This window comes from Zonotrichia leucophrys, chromosome 7, assembly GCF_028769735.1.
Source record: "Zonotrichia leucophrys gambelii isolate GWCS_2022_RI chromosome 7, RI_Zleu_2.0, whole genome shotgun sequence".
Taxonomy (NCBI): domain Eukaryota; kingdom Metazoa; phylum Chordata; class Aves; order Passeriformes; family Passerellidae; genus Zonotrichia; species Zonotrichia leucophrys.
This window is the reverse complement of record NC_088177.1, coordinates 20,281,383-20,306,598: the sequence shown is the minus strand read 5'-3', so window position 1 is coordinate 20,306,598 and position 25,216 is coordinate 20,281,383. Positions and strand designations below refer to the sequence as shown.

At 48.8% G+C, this 25,216-nt stretch overlaps 1 protein-coding gene and 1 long non-coding RNA gene across 5 annotated transcripts in view; both read left to right on the top strand.

The window, feature by feature from the left end:
* The window catches only part of LOC135450092 (uncharacterized), a 13,166-nt gene extending 7,464 nt beyond the window's left edge, over positions 1-5,702 (top strand). The window contains exons 2-3 of the long non-coding RNA XR_010440949.1: positions 1,357-1,535; positions 5,471-5,702. This is a non-coding gene — a long non-coding RNA (uncharacterized LOC135450092). The remainder of the gene's footprint in view (positions 1-1,356; positions 1,536-5,470) is intronic.
* An 8,660-nt stretch (positions 5,703-14,362) lies between these two features.
* NRP2 (neuropilin 2) overlaps positions 14,363-25,216 on the top strand; it is an 88,782-nt gene continuing 77,928 nt past the window's right edge. For 2 of the 4 annotated variants that reach the window (XM_064719119.1, XM_064719118.1), the window contains exon 1: positions 14,363-14,752. In XM_064719119.1, the coding sequence (XP_064575189.1) occupies positions 14,680-14,752 (73 nt within the window). In that variant the 5' untranslated portion in view covers positions 14,363-14,679. The remainder of the gene's footprint in view (positions 14,753-25,216) is intronic. The other 2 variants (XM_064719120.1, XM_064719121.1) reach the window with 2 other exon arrangements.

Below are 25,216 nucleotides of genomic sequence, written 5' to 3'. Positions count from 1 at the left end.
TCCAGCCTCTTCAGCCAGCTTCCACACAGGCAGGGGAAGCTCCATGGTTGTGAACATCCTCTACTCATGTGTCCTAGTGATAGAGTATCTGCTCCAAATGCAAACCTCTTCTTGGGATGTAGCTGATTTTCCCCCTGACAGAGGTTGGTCATGGAGAGGGTAACCCTGGTGTGGGTGCATTTTTACTTTTGTCTGCGAGGGTCCCCTCAGAGGTCCCCTCTGTCAGAGACACAGCGCACACAGGACTGGCTGAGCAAGTGGCTGGCTGCCCCCATGCAGCCCCCAGGCCACACCAGGAGAGAGGTGGGATCCAGGCAGCAGGCCTGCGGACAAAGCCAGGAAGCTGTTGCTGGTCAGGCATTTCAGGGGAGGGCATGATTTCCACAACAATAAACACATCTGATTATTTGATTAGAGGGAAGACAAGGTCCCCAGGAGGAGGTCCTCACACACAAAAGACAAATAACTTGTGCTCCCGCTGACAGTGGCAGAGCAGGAAGATGAGGGCAATGTCCTATTGAGGCTTTGATCAGCAAGGGTCAAGCATGCAAGCTAACATGGCTGAAGAGGTTCAGGCTGCAGTCCCACTGCAGGACCATGCCTGGCCCTCTCCCAGCCCTCCACTTGTCTTTTCTGCAGTCTTTCACCCCTGTCTAGGAAGCAATGTGGGAGCCTCCTGAGGCAGATTCTGCCTCCCAACGTCTCCTGGCTTCAGCAAGGCCATGTCCACTCTGAGCTTCTCAGTGCCAGGCATCACAGCACATCACTCTACTTCTGCTCCTTGCTCATTGCATGTCTGGGATAGACCAGTGAAAGAGGCTTCTTGGGCTGATGGCATGCCTTTTGCCATGGTGCAAGCGGAAAGATGCTGAGAGGCAGCAGTTGGAAGACAGGAGAGTGTTAGAAGGGCAGAGAAGGTAATTTTCCAGTTCCATTTCTCCTGGACTTATACTTGGATAGTCTGGCCATAGTCATGAGCACTTGGGGATTTTCCTGGCTCCTTGAAGGTTGCGCTGCCCCCTTTCATCCTGCCATAAGAGACCCTGGGGACTCTGCATTTAAAAAGATGGTTCTTAATGGTACCAGCAACTGTACATCCTGTGATGAACTGATGGCCCAGGATGGAGGTTGGATAAAGGGTTCAGTGTAGATGTTTTACAGCTGCTCTGTGCCTTCATAAGACAGGTGGCCCCAAAGCCTCGGTGCCCCAATAGCTTAATCCATACGAGTCCCTCCTGCAGAAGAGCCCCAGAGCAGGAAGGCTCTGTATGTATAGAAAAGGGCTTGAAGATCTGAGCCATACTTTTACTTTCCCTTGGATTGTGTGTGTAAAAGTAACTTGTATTTGGCCCACAGAACTGCAGTGCTTGGAAGAGAAAGCAAGAAAGTGATGATTTTGCACTTAGAGACCAGAGCTCCCAAGAACTTTACAAACACAACACAACCCTTTCAACTGGGAGAGGCCCTTGCTGATCTCCTGTACTGGGGGGAGCGCTGGCTGAACACAAAAAATCACTGGTACTCCAGAAAGCAAGGTAAGCATAGAAAAAAACTTGTTTCAAATACAAGTTTCTACACAGAGTTGTATTGCATAGATGCAGTATATAGATCAATGGGTGGGCAAACTCTGAGATTCTGGTCCTAGGTTATATCTAAGAGTTTATTTAATACATGAAAAAAAAATCGGCTTCTCCCTTCGATATGTATGCTCTGTGAGAATTTCTGTGCAGACATAGATGGAATAGGCTGGAGCACTGGAAGTTTGTGCTGTGCATGCTTCATAGCTTCTCTTAGTCCCCAAGCACTTTTCAAGCTGTCTGAGTGGCCAAGGCCACAAGGAAATGCTTGCCAGTCTGTTTGTCATCTCACACCCTCAGTAAATCATCCCAGTATCATCTGGCTCAGAGCTCTTAGAAATCTGGACAACCTTGACAGAAAGTGTGGGTAATGAGCTGGGAAATCCAGCAGAAGAGTTTTAGGGAACATGAGACCACAAGATACGAGTCTTCCCTGATCTGCCACAAGACCTTAGGTCTCTGCCCAAGAGTGCAGCTAGAAAGCAGCCCCTTAAATGGATGCCACATCAGAGACATTGACTTACCAGTGGCCTGGGTACAATTACCCATGAAACTTCAACCTGGGATATGAGTATCACTAAGAGACAAACAATCCCATCTGCAGCCTGCCCCTCCGAGATGTCTTCTCTGTTTATAGAAAAGAAGGGGGTGGTGAGCGTCTGTTAAAATGTGTAACTTCCTGGCTTCATCTTTGAGGAGTCATGTCTTTTAGTGGGACTTGTCAATCAAAACTGTCTAATGGCACAGCAGTTAGTGCTCCTCGCAGTGGCTGTGGCAAAGAAACAGGGATTCTACGAATAACTTTTCTGTCCCAAAATATTTTGACTTATTTGAGGGTCTATATGTAAAGGGAGCACTGATACTTCACGTGGCTGGTGCTCTGCGACCAGCACACCCCTGGGGAAGCAGAGATCTTTGGAAACCTGCAGGGAGAGTGAAGGAGGGAAACCTCAGGGAGCAAAGAAAATTTTGCAAAGCAAAAAGAGATGCTTGTGTAACCTCCCATAACTACCAGCTCTGAGGCGATTGCCAGAAGAATCACTAGGTTCAGCTTAAGTTAATGAAAAGAACAGGGAAGAAAGTTGTCCTTTCCAACCTGCACCCACATTCTCATTTACCTTGGGCAAAAATAAAACATGCCTAGATATGAATTCTGCACCAGAAGTAGTATTTTACACCAACTCACAGAGGGTAAATGACTTCTTGTGGTATATAGCAGTGGGAATTCAGGCATGTAATGTAATAACAAGAAAGGATTTTTAGATTTGTCTCAGAAACCCTGCTAGCTCAGACATTATAAAAAAGAATGCCAAACTTTTATATCTCTGTGAACACAAGAGTAAAAGTTCCTTAAAGAGAGTGAAATATGTCTCCAGTTTGAGAAGAGCTGTCTATTTTGAAAAATTGCTGCAGAAAACATGGGCAAACAGCACCTCATATCTGAACAGCACATTACTGTTCCTCAGTTCTTTACTTGTGTAATTAAATGCCACATTAAATGCTTAACCAACAACTTTGCTTAATAAACATTTCCTTAGTCATTTGCATGGGACGTGACAGCACCAGACCTGAGCCTCAATCAGGGTGTCCAAGCAAAATCACAAAGCAATCGGCAAGGAAAAGTCCTCTAGTGATGCCTCTTGGGGTGAAACAGCAACACAACACAGCAGACCAGGATGGGACATGAAAAATACAGAATGCACTTAGAGCTGACAGCCATAGTGTAATGTGACCCCAGTCACATTGGTATTTGATTAGCAAACACGGCTGGGAAACAGCCCTGCTCTTAGGAGAAAGAAATCTTTCATATCCCCTACAATCAAGCCCTCAGCTTTGTTTTATCAGGGAGATGGCATCTGAATGCTTCAGCAGAATAGGCTGTTCTACGAGGGCACGTTGTCCCCCGTGTGTCCCTGTGCACAGGACTTTCTCCAGTGGGGCTGGATGAAGGAGGAGCAGCCTGCAGCAGTCCCTAGGAGATCTGTGCCAGACTGGTGGCTTACAGCCTCCCAAGTGCCCACTGTGTGCAGGGCTGAGACCATCACACTGCAGAGAGGGAGAGCTTGTGAATTTGTGTGCCAGGCTTTTTAGTTTGGTTATTGGAAGGTGACTGGCAAGTAAGGGGAACACAAAATTTGTGTGCTGCTTGAGGGTCACGAGCCCAAGCCACCAGTGTTGAGCTCCATCTCTCTCTGTGGGGTCTAACAGGAGGACAACCAACAAGTCTTCTTCTCCTTCACCTCCTCCTCCCAGGGCTGCAGATTGTGAGTTCGTCTGGCACAAGAGCACAGACACTTGCTAGCCTCTCTAGAGAGGAACTCAGGATAGCCAACCATCATGAAAGGATCTTTTTAGGGGACAAAATTAGAGGCTCCAGCTTTCCTCTTCCCCCTCCTCACCCACCTTCCCCCCCTGCTGCTGCACCACACGTCTGTAATATTTTATTTCAATCAGCTTTGTTTTGCTTCTGAAATCTGCCTCACTCCCTCTGTCCAGACATTTCATTTCCCTTGGAGACAGGTAAATAAGTAAATAACCGCAGTCAAAGCCCTGTGTGAGTACCGAAGCCTGCAGTGCTAGGAAGCAACTAGTGTGTCTGATTTTGCAGTGAAAGTCCAGGTGCAATCTTGGCAGCACGGCTACTGTCTGCCTTTCAAGCAGATGTCTTCATCTAAAGCCCCCACCACCACCCCACTCCCTTTGTGCATCCTCACAGGGAGGACGGGAGTGGGAGACAATATAAATTAATATCCATTGGAATGACAGCAGCTGGTGCCTTGCATAGCTGCAAACACGTGTCTTAGAAGTAGAGTGATTAGTCGTAAAACTGTAGAGCTGAATGTTTATGCTTGATCAATTACAGGAAAACAATAGATGGTGTTTTTGTCCAAGTGGGAGGAGTGAGGGGAGGGAGGCTTCAGCCATGAGCTGATTTTATTCTTTTTTTTTGTAATGATAGCTTCAAAGAATATGGGGTCTAGTTACCAAAAAGACTGGCAAACGGCAGCTTCTGAGAAACCCACTGGTTGCAGGCAGCACTTAGCAGTCTAAACCTCACACAGATCTTTTTTTTCCAAACTTCTTAACATTTATGAGGAATGGATTCAGATGGATTCAAATCATGGAGCATGTGGGAATGAATTAGGCAAAGCTTTCTAGTGCACAAGCATGTATGCATTATGTGTAGAGGCCTTCAGCTGGAAGGAGTAATTTTATGTCTGTTTCTATACTTAGAGCCTCTCCTACTGCCCCAGTTAAGCAGAAACGCTCCCGTCAGAGCAGTGTCATGTTAGTGGCTGCAGTGTGGCACAGGACTGTGCCTTTGGCTCCAGCTCTAATTCCTTAGCAGCACTAATTGCAAACACAGTCTGTGTCACTCCACACATCCGCAAAAAAAAAAAAAAAAAAAAAAAAAGGAAAGGAAAAAAAAAAGAGTTGCATTTTGCAATAATTCTAATGGAAATGCTAATGGGATGAACAGCAATATGAGGCCAGTGGGTGACCCAGCAATTTCATCTGTGCTGGCAACGGATGACCATCTAAACGATGTTCGGGTAATTCTTCCTCTCATTAGCAGCACAATAACTCATACACACAAATCCATAGGCATTTGCTATAATTTTTTAACATGGCTGGAAATAGAAGTAAGCACATGCAGTATGCAAGCGTTACAGCATGTGTTGGCTGTAAATCTGTCTGGAAGTGGCCTGATTCTGTTCCTGGTTAAAGCAGTGGGAATTTTGCCATTGACTTCAATAGAAGCAGGATGGGATTTTTTTTGGGCTTATTTTAAAGTGAGGCTTTGTTTCTTTGGAACAAAGTTTTCAGATTCACAGCTACATTTCACTACTTGGCTTGAACTCACGTCAATTCACCTTTCATGTGTTTAACAGATGGGGCTTCTCTGCTGCTCACCTTCTGTTTGGTACCAGCACTGTAACCAGTCTCCACTGGGTGAGAACCACCTGTGGCTGTGCTGGGGGACTGAGCCAAGAGAAGGAGGGATCTCACATGGACATCTCTGGGCACCTTTGATTCAAACATGTAAGAGCACTTGGAAGAGAAAGCCACTGCTTTCATGTTTTCAGCAGGTGGAAAGTCAAAATATTTCTTAGAGCATCTAAGATTGAGGTGAGTGGTGGTGAGGAGCATGGGGATCTTTGCTCTGCCAGCAATGGGTCTAGTGTTTCTGTGTTGTGTCATGCACAATGGGGGCAATTGCAATCACTATGGCTTTCCCAAACTACCTGTAGCCCTTAGGGATAGAACTGTGTTGCAAGTGCTAGGATATACCTATGTACACTTAGTTAAGTGTGTAAGGAAGAGGTTTATATATGGTATAAGACCATGTGTTTCTCTGCTGCTGCCACAGCAACTTTTGAACCATTTCATCAGAAATATAAATCTCTGGCAAGATTTCCAAAAACAGCTGGGGAGATAAAGGGACCACGTTAGTGCCACCATGGCAGAAAGACCTGAGCTCGACCTTTATTATACATCCATGAATCCAGCCACATGCTAAGCACCTCTAGGAAAACAGCATTCATTTGTTCCATTGCTCACACAACTAATTGCTTCATCGATTTTCATTTCTGGTGGCCACAGTAGGAGGAGTCCAGCTCTTCTCATCAAAGACTACAGTTTCATACTGCTCTTTTCTAGCATTGTCTCTGCTCTCACTTGGCTTCCTTGCTGGCCACTTTCAGCTCCCCCTTCCCAGCTCTGCCTCTGCCCTACTCCCTACAAAGAGTCATGGCTCCTCTGCCAGCTGTCTTCTCACTTTCCAGGGAGACACCTCTTCTCCTTCACACTTTGCTAGCAGTGTGATATCTAGACCCCCTCTCTCATTAGTCACCCACAACATCCTCTCTCAACTATTGATGCTTTACAGCTTGTCCCTCCACCACCCTCACTCTGAAATTCCAATCACAACAAAAAACTCAGGAATGAGACAATAAATATGTATTATTTTAATAGGAGCCTTAAAAACAAAAAGCTTTTGCAACAGCTTCCCAGCCAGAACCACAGAGATTATAGTAAGACAGAAAAACTTAGGAAACAGCAGCTGTAAAATATATTTAAAAGCCTTTATTCTTTCCTATCACAATGTGGCAAAAGAAACTAAATACAGCTTTCCATTTGTTTAACTAAAAGCTGCCATTCCTCAGTCTCTTTGATGATAATGATACCCACAGTTAAAATCAAACTGCAGCACACACATGGAAAACTTTGAGCTCTGTACCAACTTTGCACAATGTATTATTAATAGCAAGGTTTGTGAACCCAAATGCTCTCAGGTGCTGAGAGCAAGGGGAAGCCTGACTGTGCTGGGCTCATGGTTGATGCTGATAAATGCTGCACACTGAGGAGGCAAAAGAAAAACCTGCACCTGAGGATTGTCTGTTACAGTAACCACTGGATCCACTGTGCTGTGCACGGGGAGAGACCAGTCAGGAGTGCAGCATCAAGCAAAGAAGTCAGACAAGGGGTGGGAGGGAAAAGGTATCAGCTGTCCCATTTTTCTGACATGGAAAGGAAACAAAGTATGGTAAAAGTCTGGTACTGCCCACAGGATTACACTGGGTAGCTCTTGGGTCACTTGTCTGGCTCAGAATGACCAAAAGACCCCACTGCCTCTCCAAATCTGAAGCTGCGTGGCCACAAAACCACCTCTCATTTCCGGGTGCCTGATAGCAGTTATTCTAGTGCACCTTTTCTCTTCAGCAGATTCTTGCTGCTAGGCCCTAGGTTTGAACTTCTGAGAAGCACACCCTGAATTTGCAGAGGAGCCACGTGCTCCTAATGTCCTGTGAAGGCAGCTGAGCACAGGAGTGTTTTCACTGCCCTGCTGTAGAAGCTGGCCAGAAAACTGTCTGCTTCCTGACTGTTGTTCTGCAGTCCCAATTCCCCGGAGGATCCTTTGGTGCAGTTATTTGAGGCATGGACTTCATGGCCACCCTATTGACTGTGAATCAGCCTTAGCACCATTGATTTCCAGAAGAAGCTGCACTAAAAAATCATTAGGGTCTTGTGAAGGATCCTGAGGAGAGAGGAGTGACCCTCTTGGGAAAAAATATCTACTCTGCAATGATAAGGAAGCAGCCCCATCCCTAGAAGGAAAGGGTGATGACTGTGACACCAAACATTCACAGAAAGGGAAGGGAAGCAGAGTAGGGCTCCCCCAAGATTATGGATTTCTTGTCTAGGAAGTGGCATAAATGCGAGGTCTGACTTTGGATGTGCACTTATGTCAAAGGGAGGATTATGAAGATGATCTTCAGCCTGATACATCCAGCAGAGCTGTCTCCAGCAAGACCATAGTGCCACTAAGAATTTTGGAGGAGGGGAAGCATGTACATAAGTTCTGTGCCAGACATGTTTTGAAATGCTCTCAAAGCACAGGAGTGTTTGGCTGTGGTGAAAACATAGCTCAGCATGGCTTACAACTATCAGCTGGGATCCTCTAGATCTGTTCTGATCTGTCTTTTATTAGCAGATTATGCATGGCTTTTTCTGTTATGAGATTGCTTTTTGAGGTCACTGACATATGCTAGGTGAAGTCAAGTGAAAAGCAACGGTTCCCTTGACATACTCACCTAAGTGTTCTGTGTTAAAAACCATCTCCAAAAGACAATTCAGCAGCATCAGAAGTTCCTACTTCTGATATTGCACAGGCATAGTCAAATGGCAATCTCTCCCTCAACAGTTTACAACTTAACTAAATGCTAAAGTAATCCACCGGCTTGTCATCCATGTTGTATCTGGCTCTTGGTTTTTGTCTGCTTTGTCTCTTCAGATTGTAAACTGTTTGAGGCAAGAACTGTCTCTGAGTCTGTGTTTGGACAGAAGAGAGGTCCTGGTCCTTGCACAGCCAGGTACTACAATAAATACAAGGCACAATAATTTATTTTAAAATGAACATCAAAGAAAATAAAAGATTAAAAGGGAAAGAAAACCTTTCACAGCTCAAGGCTTTCCCCCATGACAGTGCTCCAGAAGAATGTGCTATCTGCTGGAGGGAGCTAACTGCTAACCCCAGCTGCTGGGAGGGCTGTGTGACGTACCACCACGGAAGTCACGCCGGAATGTGCCTGGGATGGGGAGGGAGGGAGGGAGGAGGAAGAAGGGTGAGGTCAAAAGCTAAACCATGATAAGAAAAAGAGAAATCCCTTTAAATACACACATGTGTTTTCTTGCCAGAATCTATCAAGCCAACAGCCAAAGCATGGTAATGGCATTTTGTTTATATGAAAAGAGAAATAGCTTCTGTGCCTGGAAATATTTTTTTTGCCAAGTTTCAGGAAAAGGGGGGAGGAGAGCGTATAAGTGATTTGCTGGTTTAAGAATTTGTGTATTTTTGAGGAGGTGTTTTAGTAAGACTGGTGGGGTGGCCCTTTCTAACACTGAGCACACAGCCCTGTGAGTGCTTACTACAGACCGTGACAAACCATGGAAGCCAGCCCAGCAAGGCAACGGCAGCACTTACAGTAAAAGTCATCATGCTGGCTTTGCAGGGCTCAGCCACTTGGGTCACATCCAGCCATCAGGGAAGGTGATGGATGAACTCACACCAGCTTCAGCAGACTTTAAATGAGGCCCTTGGTTTGTGGGTAGAGGTCCACAAATCTGCCCCTCTAATGCTGTCTATGGAAAATTTGCTGTTGACCCTAACTGGAGGGCAGTCCAAGTGGAACTTCTCCAGAATGCCCATGCGCTGCTCTGTGGGTAGGAATCACAGTCAGTGGGCCATTTTGGGTGCTTTTAGCAGGTCAACATATAGAGTCACCTCACACTAGAAACTTTTTGATTTTTTAAGAGTCTTAATTGCGCCCAACAGTTACAGTGCGGTAAGATACTCAAGCCCCAGTCAAAGCTCACAGTAGCAAAGCCCACAGAATTTCCAGGGTCTGTTGGAGGAACAGATGGTCTTTACAGCTCCATGGTCTCTTTGCAACTGAGGAGAAGCTGTGGAAATCATCAACCTCCTCAGAAGCTGGGGGACCAGTGGGTGTTTGGAGAAGGAGCATGCCAAAGCAGAGAGGAACCAAGTAGGTTATATGTGGAGATGGGGTCAGGAGGGATGGCTCCCTTCAGGCTTGGGGTTTTGCTGCAGTGGCTTCTGATGCCCTTAGCAAAGCGACATGCCTGCTCCTACACTACAGCAATTCAGGATCTGTCCTTCCAGCCTGGGTCACTGTGTGCCCCCCTCCCCTCCTCCATTTTCTCTTCCAGGTCCATTCACTGTGCCAAACAACAGCATGCAATCATCTTGTGGGGGTTATTTCTGCCTAATATACCCACCCAGTGGGATTTCAGTGAACATTAAAGTGGTAGATGGAGCCTTTAATGAAGTTAACCTGCGGAAACCAAGAGAGCATTTGGTTGAAGTATACCTGAAAGCCCAGGATTACACAGCAGCTGCTTCAAAAGAACCCACTGCCTCCTTTCATACCACTGCTGTATTGAGAAATAATACAGCACCTTTATATTCTGCCTAATTTAGTCAGCTTGCTGAGGTCTGAAAGCTTTCTTTATTAACTCTGAAGATGCAGGGTCTTTCCTCCCGCGTCAGTGCCACTGCCCCCCCGCACAGTCTGCTGCACGGAGCAGGCCCCCACAGCACCTCTGCACGCCTCCCGTGGCTCAGCACCTCCTGAGCCGGCAGGAATCGCCCTCCCTCTCTCTGCTAATCCCATGATGGATTTTAACTCCACTGTTTTTCTTCCTCCCTGTTTCCTGTTTATGCATTCCCCCCCCCATCCCCTTGTTCTGTATCTTTGTTTCTTTCACCTCTCCCCTTCTCCACTCTTCTTTTACCTCTGCTTTTTTCCCTCCTTCATCTCATTTCTGCTTTCCAGGCTGCCTCGGCACTCCCCTCATTTCCCCTGCAGCAGTCAGTGCTGCTCCCGTACTCTCCAGGCCCAGGGCTCCTGGCACCGCAGCAGGGCAGTGCTGGCGCAGGACCCGTGGGGCTGCCTGAGCTTCAGGCCACACCACAGCCGGGCAGAGGGAGAGCTGCACGCCAGCAGTGCTCCCCCTGTGTCAAATATCCGTGTGCGGGAGAGGCAGAGGGAGAAAGCAGCTCTCTGCCGCCAGGAAGATAGGCTGGCAGCTGCAAAAACGGGGGGGACATGTTAGAAGAAAGTGAGCAATTACAGGGTGAGTGGGCAATATCAGGGCAGGAGTGGGGTGGGAGGGCAGTAATGGGATGAGCAAGGACTTGCCTGCTACAGCCCCCGAGAGCTGAAGGGGCAGCCTCTGGGCTTGCTCTGCAGCCGCTGCTCAGCAGATTAGCAGACGTGGTACTCCCCATGAAAAATTAACAGGCCAGCTTGCTAATTAAGCCACCTCTAGACTGAAAGTTTATGGACTTGAATGCAATGTGCCAAACTGCTTTGTCCAAGTTGTGGTAGTGGCCTGCATTTTTGAGTACGGACAAATTCCCCAGCAAACAGTCTGGTTGAAGGCTACAGCTAATGGGATGCTAAGGTAATTATCGGCTATTTGTGGCTATAAAATGAGATCTCGTAATCATGCACCTGATAGACTAATAAAAACATTTTATATTATGCACTTAGAGCTTTTTAGCTGAGGATCTCAAAGCACTGTCTGGAGGAGGAAAAGTGCAACAAGAAGTCTGCATTTCTATGAGGAACTGGGAGACAACCCACACCATCTGCCCCCATGCCCTGCGCTCCCGCTCCTTGGATACCCTGCCAAAAATGTTTGAGTCCCTGCTCTCCTGCTGACTGACAATACTTATGGTTTTATCTAGGCTGGGTATCATTTTTCCCCTCTCTCATTCCTAACCCTCTTTCAGTCCTGCCGTGTTGTTTTCTCTGGAAGGCTGTCAAGATCTGCATTGGAAGTAGTATGTTTTGACATAAAACTGGGGGAGACACTCTGTTTGTCCAACTACTCTGGAGCCCAGAGAAGGTTACAGGAATACATGATGCCTTGGTTTGAATTTTATTTTCTTTTAAAGCAGGATTGAGAAAGGCTCTAAGGAAAAACTTGGGGATTTCCTGCATTACAGACACCTCCTGATGGTCAGTTCATGGGGAGAGGAGGACTCATTTAGAAAGAGGAAGCTGTGATTGAAAATAAATGAGGCTGCATGATCAATGTTTAAAAGGAGCTGCAATTAGAGGGAGGAGAAGAGCAGATCTGCAGAGTGCCAGGAAAACCTAGGTACACAGGCCCTCAGGTCAGCAGCAGGGAACTAGGCAGTGTCTGAGGAGGCTTTCTGCTGGAGGGGAGGAGAGATGGGGGAAATTTCACTGCATCACAGCTCTGACTAATGCTTGGGCTGCAAAATTCCTTCAACCAAATTTAATGCAGATGGTACCTTAAATATTACAGTACCACTAAATTACATATTGTCTCATTTTCAGTGAGGTTTTGTGGATGTTTCTGACATGCAGACATGGAAAAACGCTGCAGTTCCAAATGGGTTTGGTGAGTGCTTACTTGAGGGTTTTAAAAACCCACAGGAGGACTGAGCAGAGCCCTGAGCCCTTTGGTAGAATCAGGACTTCCCAGCATGGAGAGTTGATGATGTCCAGCTTCCCTTGGGGCACAGAGCAATACCCACAGCAGCAGCAGCAGCAACTGCCCAAGGAAACAGGCAGAGGTAAGCTCACGGTACATAGCATCACCTTGTGCTCAGTGCCTTCAAACCTGAGAGAGGGTCAGAGTATTACATGCTCCCAAAATAAGTATTTTTGACATTCTTCTACCTGAGCTGGAGTAATAGGTATCACCAGCTCTATTATCATCCTGTCCTGAACACTTGCAGTGGTAGAAACTACAGTAGTGCTGCCTGGTTCTTTAGTTGTGCCTTTCTTTTTTCGTGACAGTGGCATGTTGGGGAGAGGAGACTCGAGATCCGACACTAAACACAAGGCTGGATTTGTGGAGAGCAATTGAAAAGCAGCTGAGAGAAACCTCTGTGGAGCAGCAGGTAACTTCATTTCCCATCACCATTTTCTTTCCTGAGGTTATCTTCTCTTCATTCAGTAACAGACCAGAGCTGTTATCAGTTCAAGGTTTTGTTTGCCCTCTTCTATTGACCTTAACCAGTGGAAACGGAACATAATGGAAGAAAAATTGCCCCTGTGCCATATGGTACATGAGATGGGGCTGTCTCTGATTAGGGCTTGGTAACCTCTTCCTTTTCCATGCATGTCTTAAGAAAGGAATGATTCATGCTGTGGGTTTATATTACACTCTGATATCTGTGTTATGTTTTGCAAGGGCTATTTATACACGCAAAAAATCACACTTCGCTAGCTTGATAGTAGTCTAACTATAAGCAAGTAGTAAATAATAGTTGCATAATTCCACATCAAAATACAATAAAAAATACAGGAGACTCTGTTGCCACTGGCTTTGCATTGACTTCAGCGGGTTTTGGAGCACATTTGAGCCACAGAAGATGCAAAATCAGGTATCAAAACACACAGAAGGAAGAAGGATGCTACAGCCCTCAGGGTAGCGGCTGAAATATCAGATCTATCTGTCAGGCCAAATCTGTTGCTGTCAATGAACTTCCACTGGCCTCAGAGGAACTCTAAGCGTTTGTGTTGTGTGAATGTGCTTAAACAGGTTGGCATCGTGATTTCATTGACGTGAGCTGGTAATGCTACTCATAACTGATAGACAGCAGAGTACAAAATAATTAGTCTCATCACCCTAAATGAATACCAGTGAAATGTTCTTACTTTCCCTCTCACCCACACAATGATGTATCTCACTTCTGCCACATGCCAGTATCTTTTCACTAATTACCAACTTTTAAAAACTGAGATAATATAGCTTTAATAGTTTTGTATACTGTTTGTTTGAAAGTTGGAATCTAAAATCTAGGGACTCATCAACAACATAAAGGAATTGTTTTTAAATAGCTTTTTGGTGCAGGGTTTTAGGGCTCTTTTCACTTGCTTTGAAATTTCACCTCTCAAAGAGGATGGAGGTGTGAGTTAGCCCCAGTTTGCCAGATACCAGCTTTTAAGCCTGTTGTGGTCTGTGAATATAAGCAACAAGTAAACGCACGGTCCCAGCAGTTCCAGCTTGGGCAGAGACTCTCCACCCTCTCAAGGCAAAGGCGAAACTTTGGGAGCACTGCTTGGATGACTGTGAACGCTGCTCTCAGTTTGTGTTTTTAAAGAGCATCTCGGAGAAAACAGGTTTGGAGCGTGGAAGTCAACTGTGGTGCAGTCCCGGAGGAGGTTTGCATTTGTCCCTTGGAGAAACCTTTGCACCGCACTGTGGGTGCCAGGAGCGAGGCAGCGTGCGCTTCCCGCTGCCTCGCTCCGCTCTCGCAGGCGGCTCTGGTCGAGGCTCGGCGCTTCTGGGTCTCGGCCGGCAGCGGCAGAAGCCCACGAGCAGGGACAATCCTTGTCCTGATGCTCCCCCATCCGACAATTTCTGGGTGTCTCCCTTCGCACAGCCGACTCTTTTGCCGTTATTTCCATCGGGTTTGGTTCCTGCCCGCGCTGCGGGGCCGTCAGCGCCCGGGCGGGGGCCGGCCGGACCCGCGGCACGGCAGCGCGGCTGGGGCGCGCCCGGCTCCGCGGGGCGGCTCCGCGGGGCCACTCCGCGCCCGCGCCGCCCCGGTCCTCGCGCAGCCCCGGCCCCCGCGCTGCCCACGGGCGGGGCGGGCGGGGCGGGGCGCGGGGCGGCGGGCGGCGCGGTGCGCGGGGCGGTGCGCGGGCGGGCGGGGGGGGCGCGGGGGGCGGCGCCGGCGCTCGGCGCTGACAGCCACATGCCGCCCTGCCTGAAAAGGCTGCGAGGCGCCGGCGGGGAGGGAGAGGAGGCGCAGACGGCGCCCCAGCCCGCACCACCGCCGCCGCGCCCCGGGGGATGCCGAGGCGCCGGCCCCGCGGGTCGCCCTAAGGGAGAGGCGCTCCGCCGGCACCGCCCGCCCCGCAGCCCCGGTGCGGGGAACGCCGCCGCCCCTCGCTGAGCCCCGCCGGAGCTGGTCGCGAGTGGGGCGCCCACACGGGGCGCGGCGCGCCCGGGGTAGGGAGGCGAAGCCCGGCCCCGCAGCCTCGGGTCTTGCGTTGTGGGTTTCGGTTTTTTTTATAATTTGTTCCGGAGGATGGATACGTTTCTTCTCGCCTGGGGATTTCTAGGGCTGTGCTTGCCCGGCTCCGGAGGCACAGCGGAGACAGGTAAGGCGCCCTCAGGAACAGGGGATGTCCCCGTCCGCCCAACTTTCGGGTTCCCGGGCGCGGTCCCGGTCTCACGCATAGATGCTTTGCGTGGGAATAAATTTAGGGAATGCATGAGCGATCGGCCGCGCCTCGCAGCTTTCGCAGCACGGGTTTTGGAGGGGCTCATGCGTGTGTCGGGGCGGGGATGGCGCACCCCCGGCAAGGAGCGCAGCGCTTGCAGCCGCGCGGCTCCCAGCGCCCGGCGTGGAGGGGCGAGCGGATGGAGCCGCACTGGAAAGTTGCGTGCTGGTTTTTTGGGGAGCTGCGGGGAAGGGAGGGCAAGCGGTAGGGGCCTGCCACATGTCGAACACCCGCATCCGAATGTCCGCGGCCCCGCGCCGGTTGCAACCTCGGGAAACTTTAGGTGAGAAATTAAAATTGTCTGGCGGGAGCAGGCAGTCGGGGCCATGCGGAGCTGGGAGCGGACGAAGCGCTGCGGTGGCGGCGGCACCCTCAGGAAAGGCTGCCCGCGGTACGTGCGGGACCTGTACGCACTTCGCAAACGCTGGGCTGTCCCGGGACAAGGCGAGTTCATGTATCGGGACGCGAGTGTCTTTTTCTGCTCCTCGCTGACAGGCTAGGCTGGACTGTCAGGAGGTGCCGGGATGAAACCCGTCTTTGCGGTGCTTCGGCATGGAGACAGGAGTGGGGCAGGCTGACGCTGGGCCCTATGCTCCCCGGCCACTGGGTTTGAATCTCGCTAGTGGGGGCAACAGGGTCCCTATCTGGAATAGTCTCTGAAGGAAAAGGATTTGCCGTCCAGTGCTCTCTCGGGGCTCCTTCTGTGCTCAGGAGCTGCCTGGCAGAACGGTGGTGCCAAGCCGGCAGCTGCTGCGCTGTGGCTTTGCCTTCCCGTTAGTCGGGGCCTCGGGACATGGCTCAGGGCCCTGAGCTGCGGTCTGACCCGAGCAGCGTTTGATGATGGCAGAGTGCGTTCTCCCTTCTTCTGCCCCGGAGCTGTGTGGCCATCCAGCTTCCCCTTGAAAAGGGGAAGTGAGAGAGTCTCTGATCCCTGAGAAAATCCCTCTCTTTTGCAGCGCGAAGCACAGACACTGCCGATAAACATTCAGCTGCTGGTTGGCATCACCTCCTTCCTTACGGGTTATAAAGGAAAGGAAAAAAAAAAATCCCATCTTTTGTTCAAGCAGGAAAGCGAATAGGCACTTGATGGGATGAAGAGAAAGGGCAGTGTCCTGGGAGGCCCTTGCTGAGTGCAACAGTCTTTTCAGATGAACCCCGTTGCAGAAGCAGTGTCTGATCCCCTGGAGCAGGTTTTGTGCTGTGGCAGATCGGGCTGTACCCTCAGGCTGGCTCCTGAGGGTGCACTGGCCAGTCTGCTTATGATCCCTGTGGCCGCTGAGCCCGAGTGTGTGCCTGTGTCCATGTGCTCACCTCCTTCTATCCTGGAGTGAGCTCAGCATCAGGACTGTTAGCTAGGAGGAGGTTTGAGCAAACCGTGTCTCTCAGGCCATTCAGGCGCTGTAAGCGGTGTTTATTTGAATGCGGGGTTTTCCCGGCTAAGCAGAGCATCACATGGTGTTGGAACCAGCAAGGAAGTTGTCTCTCTGTGGCCGACACCAGCGGTGGTTTGCCGAGATGATGATGTGTGGCTGCAAGTCCGGTCAAATGACTTTATTACCAGCACAGTGAGCAAAGGTACGGGGTAATGGGATGCAAACCTCGATCAGGCTACACTCAGCTTCAGTAAATTAGCCAGCCTAGTAAGGGAAACATGCCAGAGGTAGATGGATTTATGTTTCAGTCTGGTGTATCTGAAAGCCTTCCCCCATTATGGAAGTCCCTCTTTAGGTTCCCTAAGGGAGGTTAGTAGAGAGGGGAGACGTTTTTAATAGACAATAATATGATAATCCACATGGAAAAAAACCCTCATGCAATATTTCTACAGTAAGAGATAAACAGTGCAGCTGCCAATTTGTATGTAGCCAAGCAAACCCTGAGATAACCATGGAGGAGAGTGGGTGGGAGACCCGTGAAGATAAATCTGTAAGGTTGGATGGCTGTGTGTTTTTCATCTTCCCGTAAAAAGCAATGAAGTAAGAAAGTAACAGATTTGAGTGACCCAAGTACTGAGCCGTTCAGATGATGTTTATGCAGCTCTGAGCAAAGCTCACTCTGAAGCCTTCAAAATAGTTTACTTAAAAGCTATTATTTTTAGTAGTGACTTAGGAGATGTAGCAAGGTGGGGAGGGGGACCAAAACAAATTGCTGCCAAGCAAGTGCACGGCCACACATACAAACATGCACACACACACCCACACAATACTGAGTGTAGTGCCTTATGCCTGTGTGCTGTTAACTCGGCTCATACTGGAAACAAAAGCTTTTTTAGACTAGGAATCAGATAGTTGTCGGAGCATCACTGAAAACCACTGATACAAGCTCGGTGGGGGGCTCTGATCCCGGTTAGGATGCTGCATTTTGTTTTCCTAGTTTTACTGCTACAGAAAATCATGGTGTGTGGTGTCTGGAGTGACAGGCATGCATGTTGGTCCCAGAAGGCTCTATGGAGGTGTTTCCCATCTCCCTGCCTTGCTCTTTCTGCCCCCCTGCCCCCATCCTCCTTCCCAGTATCTTCTCTGTGTTTGGTACCTTGTGCGTGGCTTTAGAAGGTTAAAAAGAGAAAGCCCCCCACTTTGCTGGGCTGGAGCAGGCAGCACTTCCTGTCCCGGCAGGCGGGTGGTTGGTTTCCTAGCAGAAACCTCCAGTGCTGCCAGGCACCAGGACATGGTGGCCTTGTACTGCAGATAGCTTGAGAGGAGAAAGCATCCTTCATGGGGTTTAGGAAGCTGTCAGGTTCAGATAAGGCTGGGATCCTATCCTGTGGGACCCCCAGTTGTATTAATAAGGAAAAATTAATTTTTAAGCACTGGGATTGCTGCCAAATTATATGACCTCTGACAGACCAGCTGTGCTAGGAAAATAAATTGTCTACATCTGAGACCCGTGATCCTATCTGAAATCAAAATATAAAAAAGTTGTCATTTAGCCACAGTGGTGGGGGCAGATTGCACCAACCTGAGAGCAAACTGGAAGCTGTTAAACTTGTTCTCCATTGTGTAGTGAAGTCACCACCACCGTGCCCCCATGGAGCCTTGGGAATACAGTTGTCTAATCCGGGAAGTGCGGAGAGCTGATGTGCCTGCACACACCCAAACTGGGGCTGATGGTGTCAGCACAGGGGTGGGGGCAGAAGTGGGGTGTGAACGTTTCCAGCTCCATCCTCACTGTGTAACAGCCCTTTGACACATTTCTAATTATAATACACACACACAGACAAAGAGGTAGCTGGGCTATTTTCGAAATCCCTGTCTACACCCTGGTGGAAACCGCAATACTAGCAACAACATAAATCAGAGCTGTTGCTAACAGTGTTGCACACGGCTTAGCGCTACAGTAGCATGGGTTTAATCACACTCAGAATCAAAGGGTCAGCCTGCTCCCTGCCTGAGCCAAAGCGCAGCTCGGAAGGCCGGATCCTGAGCCAGGCTTGATGCCTGTGCAGTGAAAAGACACAAACTCAGACACGGAGGAGAGGTTTGTCAGCACGAGGTCACCGGGCATGGGGCCAAACACTCGAAATCTCAACTTGGATGTGTAACCCTTTCTATGTGCAAGTGGTGCCCGTGAATCAGGGAGGACAGCTAGAGTAACGCTGGGAGGCTGGGCTCCAGCTACAGCCTTGGTGAGGTGACCTCTTCCCAAGCAGTTTGGGAAAAGGGGTACAAGCAACAGGTTGGCATGCAAAATAGCCTGAAAGTCCTTACAGCTATCCACCCCACTTGCAGGGGTGGATAGCTCTAAGGACTTTGTCTGACTGTGTCTTCCCCTGTCTTCATCCTTGATGAATCAAAGAAAATGGGCTCGAGAGATAAAGTACTGGGCTCCATGTCTTTGAAACCTACCCTCATTTCTCCCTGTGCACTTGAGACAAAGGCAAGACATCTGCCCAGCTGTTCTGGGGGGTCACCCGGTCGCTGTGAAATGCTGTCTGTGTAAGGCTTGAATGCTTGCCCTTTTCTATGTCCCTTCTAGGAAGATGGTGAAGCCAAAAGGATGCTCTCCTTTTATTCTGCTTATGTTTTATTGAAAGGCTTCTTTGAACCCCCCTTTTTTAAAGGAACGCATGCAGAAAGAGGAAGGAGGAAAACCCCATCTGCATGTAGACACATACACTTATAATCTCCCTGATTCCTCCTCTCTCTTCACAGGCACACAGATCTCTACCTTTTCTCTGACACACAGAGCCACACCAGCCCTGCTGCTGCCACACATGCACACTTCTGCATCCATCCCTTCTCTGTGCCGTTCCTCACAAACCCAGAGGCCCTTGACAACTTTCACCCTCATGCACACCCCAAGCTCACTGCAGCTTTCCTCCCTCCTGTTTGACTGCTGAATATGTGCTCAGCAGGTAACAATGTGTTTAAGACGCTCAGCAGAATGTGCAATAACTTTGACAGCGTGCTCAAATCCAGCTGCTGCTGAGCCTCACCACCAGCACCAAAGGCTGAAGCCACTGCTGCTTGGCAGTGTGCACAGGGGGACCCATGGCAGGGCTCTCTGAGTGGCTCAGGAGGGGCTGCTCTCCTCCTCTCCCATCCGTGGGGCTCTTTGCAGCCAAGGGTCTGCATTGTGCTCTGAGGCTCCAGCAGGGCCTCTGGGAGGGAGGGCCCAGCCAGGGGTGTTGTGAGATTGAGAGGCTCTGCCAGCTGCTGTGGGAAACTGCCACTGCCTGATGGGGAGAAAAGGATTCAGTTTCAGAATGGACTCTGACAGATGAGTTCAAAAGGTGTGAGGAAGCTGAGAGGGTGTGGGGGAGATGAGAGATGAGATAAGCTTTTTTTTTCTTGTTGGAATTTTTGTACTAATAATACTAATTAGTATTTCGGAGGCATTGAACACCTTTCATCAAGCCTGAAGCTCTTCAGAGAGGAATCCTAGGGGAATCTTTTTTCCATGTGTACAACTAGAAATGTCTCTTGTCTCCATGGCCCTTGAACGAGTTTGTTATTGACAGCATTAATGGGGGTGGCTCAGCAAATTTTCACCATCATATTTTTTCCTCATGTAGCCTATAGGTAGGGTGGCAGGCTGCCATGCAGAAAGCTTCAAGCTTCTGTTTCCCTGCCTGCAGTACTGGGGAGTTTTACTCAGAAACTGCCTTACCTGCAGCTTGAGGGTCTCCTAAAGCTGCCACCTATTCCTGGGAGATGGCAGTGTGTTTCCATGAGATTTCAAGCCCCTGGGAGCCTAACAGAGAGGCAGGCATGATTTCTCCAAGTTCAAAATGCAGTTATTTGCCTCCCTTGCATGTGTACACACACACACTGGCATGCTCCCCAGGATGATTACTGGAGCAGCCAGGAGTTGTAATTCCAGACCCACAGATTATATTTGCAGGCAATCTGGGAGAATTGTGTGTACACAGCTCTATAGGGAGACTGTCGCTATTAAGTTGGTTACCCTGTTGGAATTGCATTTGCCTCTCATATAAGATGAAAAATAATAGTTAGTGAAGGTGGATAAACAGGATATAAAATCTCATCAAAGATATAAGAGAGGGCTTGGACAGGATGGACATTTAAAGGTCAGGGTTGTCACTGGCTGAAGTGGTACAGAGCTATGTCAGCCCCTGGAAGGCAGCTATCCAGAACCCCAGGGGTAGGAATCAGCTGAACTCCAGTGATTTCAAAGCAAATTACCTGGATTTGCATGCAGAATTTGGCCCTCTCATTTTCCATGGTGAAGCTTGAGTAGGTCTCTATTTCAAGGTTTCTATTTAATTCTTTTGTGGATTAACATGGGGGAAAGAAGTGTGATTATCAGAAGTCTCCAAATCTTCTCTCTCTTCCTCCCTCCAACATTCCCTTCTTATTTTAAAATAATTTGAAATTATCTCTTTTTTTGCAAAGGCTTGGAGCTAAAATCTTCCATTTGCTGAGCTTTCTAGTGTTCTCCTTTCACTGCTGTCCAGTGCTATAAAATGAATATATTGCATCCCTTCCCAGTTGCCTTAGGAAGCAGTCAAATGGCTGCATTCCTCAACTGATGGATTGGCGTGTTCCTTTCTTGCTTAAGCCCAGACAGTGTTTTATGAGCTTGTCTCATGACAGGCTTGAGACACTTTGAATTGAACACAATCCTAGTTCAAATCACAAAAGCAGTCTTTAAATTCTACTTTGCTGTGTCTCTACTTTTAAGTGAAATTTTACTTAAACTGGTAACATTTCTTTTTTTTAATTAAATGTTCTGGGGACTCTCCCTGATTGTGTGAAGTCTGAAGATGTGGATGTGGGTAGTGCTCTGGAATGAAATGTGCATGTAAGAGCCTTGTGTTGTTTGGGTGTGTTTGTCCATTAATTTGTTCAGGAAGCCTTTGAAGCTTTATCTTGCAATCCAAAGCAAACACACTTCTGCTAAAATGATCTATGCTACTGGGGATAAAACATCTAATCTTATTAGCTTCCTCTGCACTTTGTCTCTCTCCTTGGCCAATGGTTAAACTGCATGATTTAAGTCTGAGAGTTCATATGTTGTGTTTCTGCCTCCTGTGAAAGTTGTGCTCTGTGGTTTGGGGTGAGATCCCCTGCCACGCTAGCAGTGCCCAGCCAGGGTCAGAGCTCAGGAAAGGAGGCAGGATGAGCGTTAATGGTAATGAGTCCCTGGCAGCAGAGATCTGTTTGTCTCCTCCATACCGGCGTTTGGCAAAGTGCTTGGACACGCATGGACCTTGAAAAACTCGAAGAGCTGTGTGATGAACAGAACTGAAACATGGGTTTCCTGCACAAGGGCTCAAGCCAAGTTCAGCAGCTCTGAGAGAAGTGGGTCATGTATGCCAGCACCTGTATTTTGCTGTGCTGTCAGGGGGTTGACAGGGCAAATCTCCTCTGCTCAGTGCTGAATCCTGGGACAGTGCTGAATCCTGGGACATGGAAATCTTCTGCAGTGGTTGAATGAGAGTGTGAAGTTGGGCTGGAGGGCCTCATGCCAAGAAGAGAAATGACAAGGCTAGGCAGTGCATCTGCCTGCTGTGGAACGCCCACGTCTCTCTCCCTTGTTCCTTTGCTGTCCTCAAAGGCTGCTCTTTTCAAGCAGCACAGTCAGTGATGCTGCTGCTGCTTGTAAGGCATCCAGAACACCCTAATTTTTGTGTGCAGCCCTGAAAGCTATCCCAATAGTAAACTGACCTCAGCAGGTCAAAACACATGGTAGTGTTGTGCTGGACACTACAAGCTCTGAGAGGCTGTAGTATGTATGTTTGTTGTGAAACGGGCCTCTCTGGTGATGATTATTTTTGTTACAGACAGAGTTGGCTTTAGTTTCTGTGTGGAAGATCCAACAATAACAGTGAGCCCTGCTCTCCTGGGGTGAGGGAAATCCAGAGGGGTTTAATCGGCAGGAAATTCAAGTAGGAGAATGCTCTGCTCCCGGCCTAAGGTTTCAGTATGTGCCTGATGAGCTGCAGAGCTGAAAAACCCCAAGTGTAGGTGAAGGTTCTTGGAGCCTGGCTGTTATTTTTGGGTCCTCTGAGTGATGATTTTGTGTTGTGGCCTGGGAGAGCCAGGAGGGGACTTCATCAGGCTGGGTGTCTCCAGCAGGTCAGGACACAGAAATAGGTGTAGTTCCCCTGTTGGGGTGGCCCTGCGTGGAGGAAGTTGCAGGGATAATTTGTGTTATGGTGAGCCTTAATGAAAAGAGGGGTCTGCAGATTTCCCAACCTACCATAGTCTATTCCAACACTGCCAAGGAGTATTGACCTCTCTAACCTCCCTTGAGGAGCCCTGCTGCTCTCCTGTGGCCTTGTTGTTGGCACAGCACTCCACTGGCCCCTCTACTGTGTGGACTGGCAGGGGCCCCAGCAGTTTGCTTTGAATGCCTGCATTTTGCTTACTGTGCAACGGGATGTCCCATGCACCTGGAAGACTTGGCTTGTACTTCAGAATTTAATTTTAATTTTATTAAGTGAATTCGGGGCTGGCAAAAGCTGCTGAAGCCCATTAGCTATGGAACACATCTTGCTTCCAACACGTACAGACTGAGCAGTAGCCATGCCCCTAACCTTTTCTTTTTTTTTTCTTTTGCATGCATCAGTTTGTAAGACTCCATTTACATAGAAGTTTGAGCCTCTACTGTATACAAAGCAAGGCCATATTTTATACAGAAAGACAGTGGTTGGCACAACTGCTGAGTCAAACCCTATGCCCATCAGTGGGCATGGTGACAGATTTTTTTGTTCTCATAGCAGGTACCTGCTAGATACCTGTGACTCAAAAGAGAAAAAGCCCAACAGAACATTTACATATATATTAAAGTAATTTTGCCTCTTCAGATAACTCTAAGAAGCCTTGAGTTCCTGGTATGCTATTGCCCACCATGTGGGCAAGGCAGTGCTATACTGAAGTAGCCCCCTTCATTTCTGCGGACTTCTTGGGTAGGAATGAATGAGAGGACAAAATGTTTCTCTGAGAGACATAAATAAGCTTTCCTGCAGGTGGGCAGACTCACTGCTCCAGGAAGATGGTGACATTTTCCTGCTAAATCTGAACACCTGAGGGATGTGGCTGGTGCTCATTGACTTGGGAGGTTCACCTGCTTGCCCTGTTTTGCTGGAGAGGTCTCAGCTGCAGAGAGCTGGGCTCCAGCCCCTCTCACTCAGGCTGCCCTCACTGGCACCAACAGTCTAATTTGGGCACCAAGCTGACCTGAAATTAGGATCAAGACTAGGATTTTCTTTAGCTCAGTCCCACTGAACTGCGATGTTGCAGGGCAAAGGAGAAGTTTCAAGGTCAGAGTAGAACTGTGTTTCCGCTCCTGAGTTCATTAGTTAGGGAAGAGCTGACATCCCTGTTCACATGACAGTTCCCCTCCAAGGGGTTGAGCTGCAAGGGCTCACAGGGTGCTCACGGTATCTGGCATGAGTAAGGGGCTAGCAGCTTCTGAGTGGTGGGTGATGTTGGTGGTATCAGCCTAGCGGGTAGCATGTGTGTGAAAGCTGGAGAGACGGGAGGGAATCACGAGGTGTGGAAGGATTGACTGTGTTTTCATTGTTTGGAGACTTTGCCCTTTCCAAGAAAAATAATCTGCAGCTTGAATATTTTTCTTTGCTGGAGGGGGTGGACATGTGTGCAAACGAGGTGTGAATTTTTATGAGAAGGTGTGAAAGCGCGTACATGAGTGAAGTGTGAATTACACGTCTATTTGTACATTGATGTCAACAAGTCCATGAATTTCTTCTTTCCACGTGAATGTCTCTTTCTCTCCCTCCCTCCAAACCCACATAAACACATGTGTGGGCAAATATGCCTTCCTGAGAGAAGATATTTGTGCAAGAATGTAGGTTTGTAAATGTTTGTGTGTTGAGCAATCTCTCCTGTGGAACAAAACCAGATGTTTTTTGGTATTCTCAGCTCTTCATGGCAGTGCTGCATTTTTTCCCCTCGTATTTTTCAGGATACTTACAGGATTATTTTAAGAAAAAGGGAAGGCTGCAGATCTGCCTTTGGGTGTGTGCGAAGAAAGTTATTTTGAAGAATGAATGTGTTAGAGGGCATGAAAAACATGGGGGAAACTGAGTGTTTTTTCACGGCAAAGGAAGCCTCGCTGGCCCATGAAGGGCCCTCCTGTTGCCCGTGTTTTTGCACAGGACACGTGCATTTGCTGCAGGCAGCGTGCAGGCAGCAGGTTGTTTATTCAAAGTGCTTTTTTTCCAGGAAGCATTTTTGCTGAGGGTCCTGCCTGACTCCTGCTGCTCGCCTTGGCGCTGGCAAGAGGGCAGTTTGAGCAGGCTGGGATGTCCCTACCGAGAGCTGGTAGACTTGTGACAGCCTGGCAGGGGACACCCCTGGGACCTGGCAAACCCTGTGGCAGAGGAACAGAGCCAGACCCACAGCAAGGGGCTGAGGCCACACAATCTGCACTGCTTTGCTACTCCTGGGTGGGCCTGGGGCTTTGCAGTGAGTGCTGCTGTGGAGGGAGAGGAACATCCCTCAGGACCATGGCAGTGGGGAACACCCTGGAACACACCCTTTGCTCATGGAGCTGCTGGGATGTGTGGTTACCCTCCTTTATCAAGGGTGATCCTTCTCTGTGCCTTGGCTCCCTTGGGGGTGTGGGTTGTGCTGCAGCCTCCATCTCAGGGTGTGCAAATGTGGGTCTTGGGAAAACCCAGTTGCACCCTCCTGCATGTCCAGGATCCTCTGGGGCTGTGGGGCTAACCTGACAGTGGGAACATCCCACAAGGGTTTGCATCCCACATTGTACCCCGCTGCTTATTGTCAGGGGGAACTTTCCACAATGTGGGACCAGGGCAATCCCATATGCCTGCCAGCCTGCCCTATGGAGGGACTTAGGGCTTTGTTGGGTTTTGCCAATTTTGGTGGGGTTTGTGTGTTTTTCTGGGTA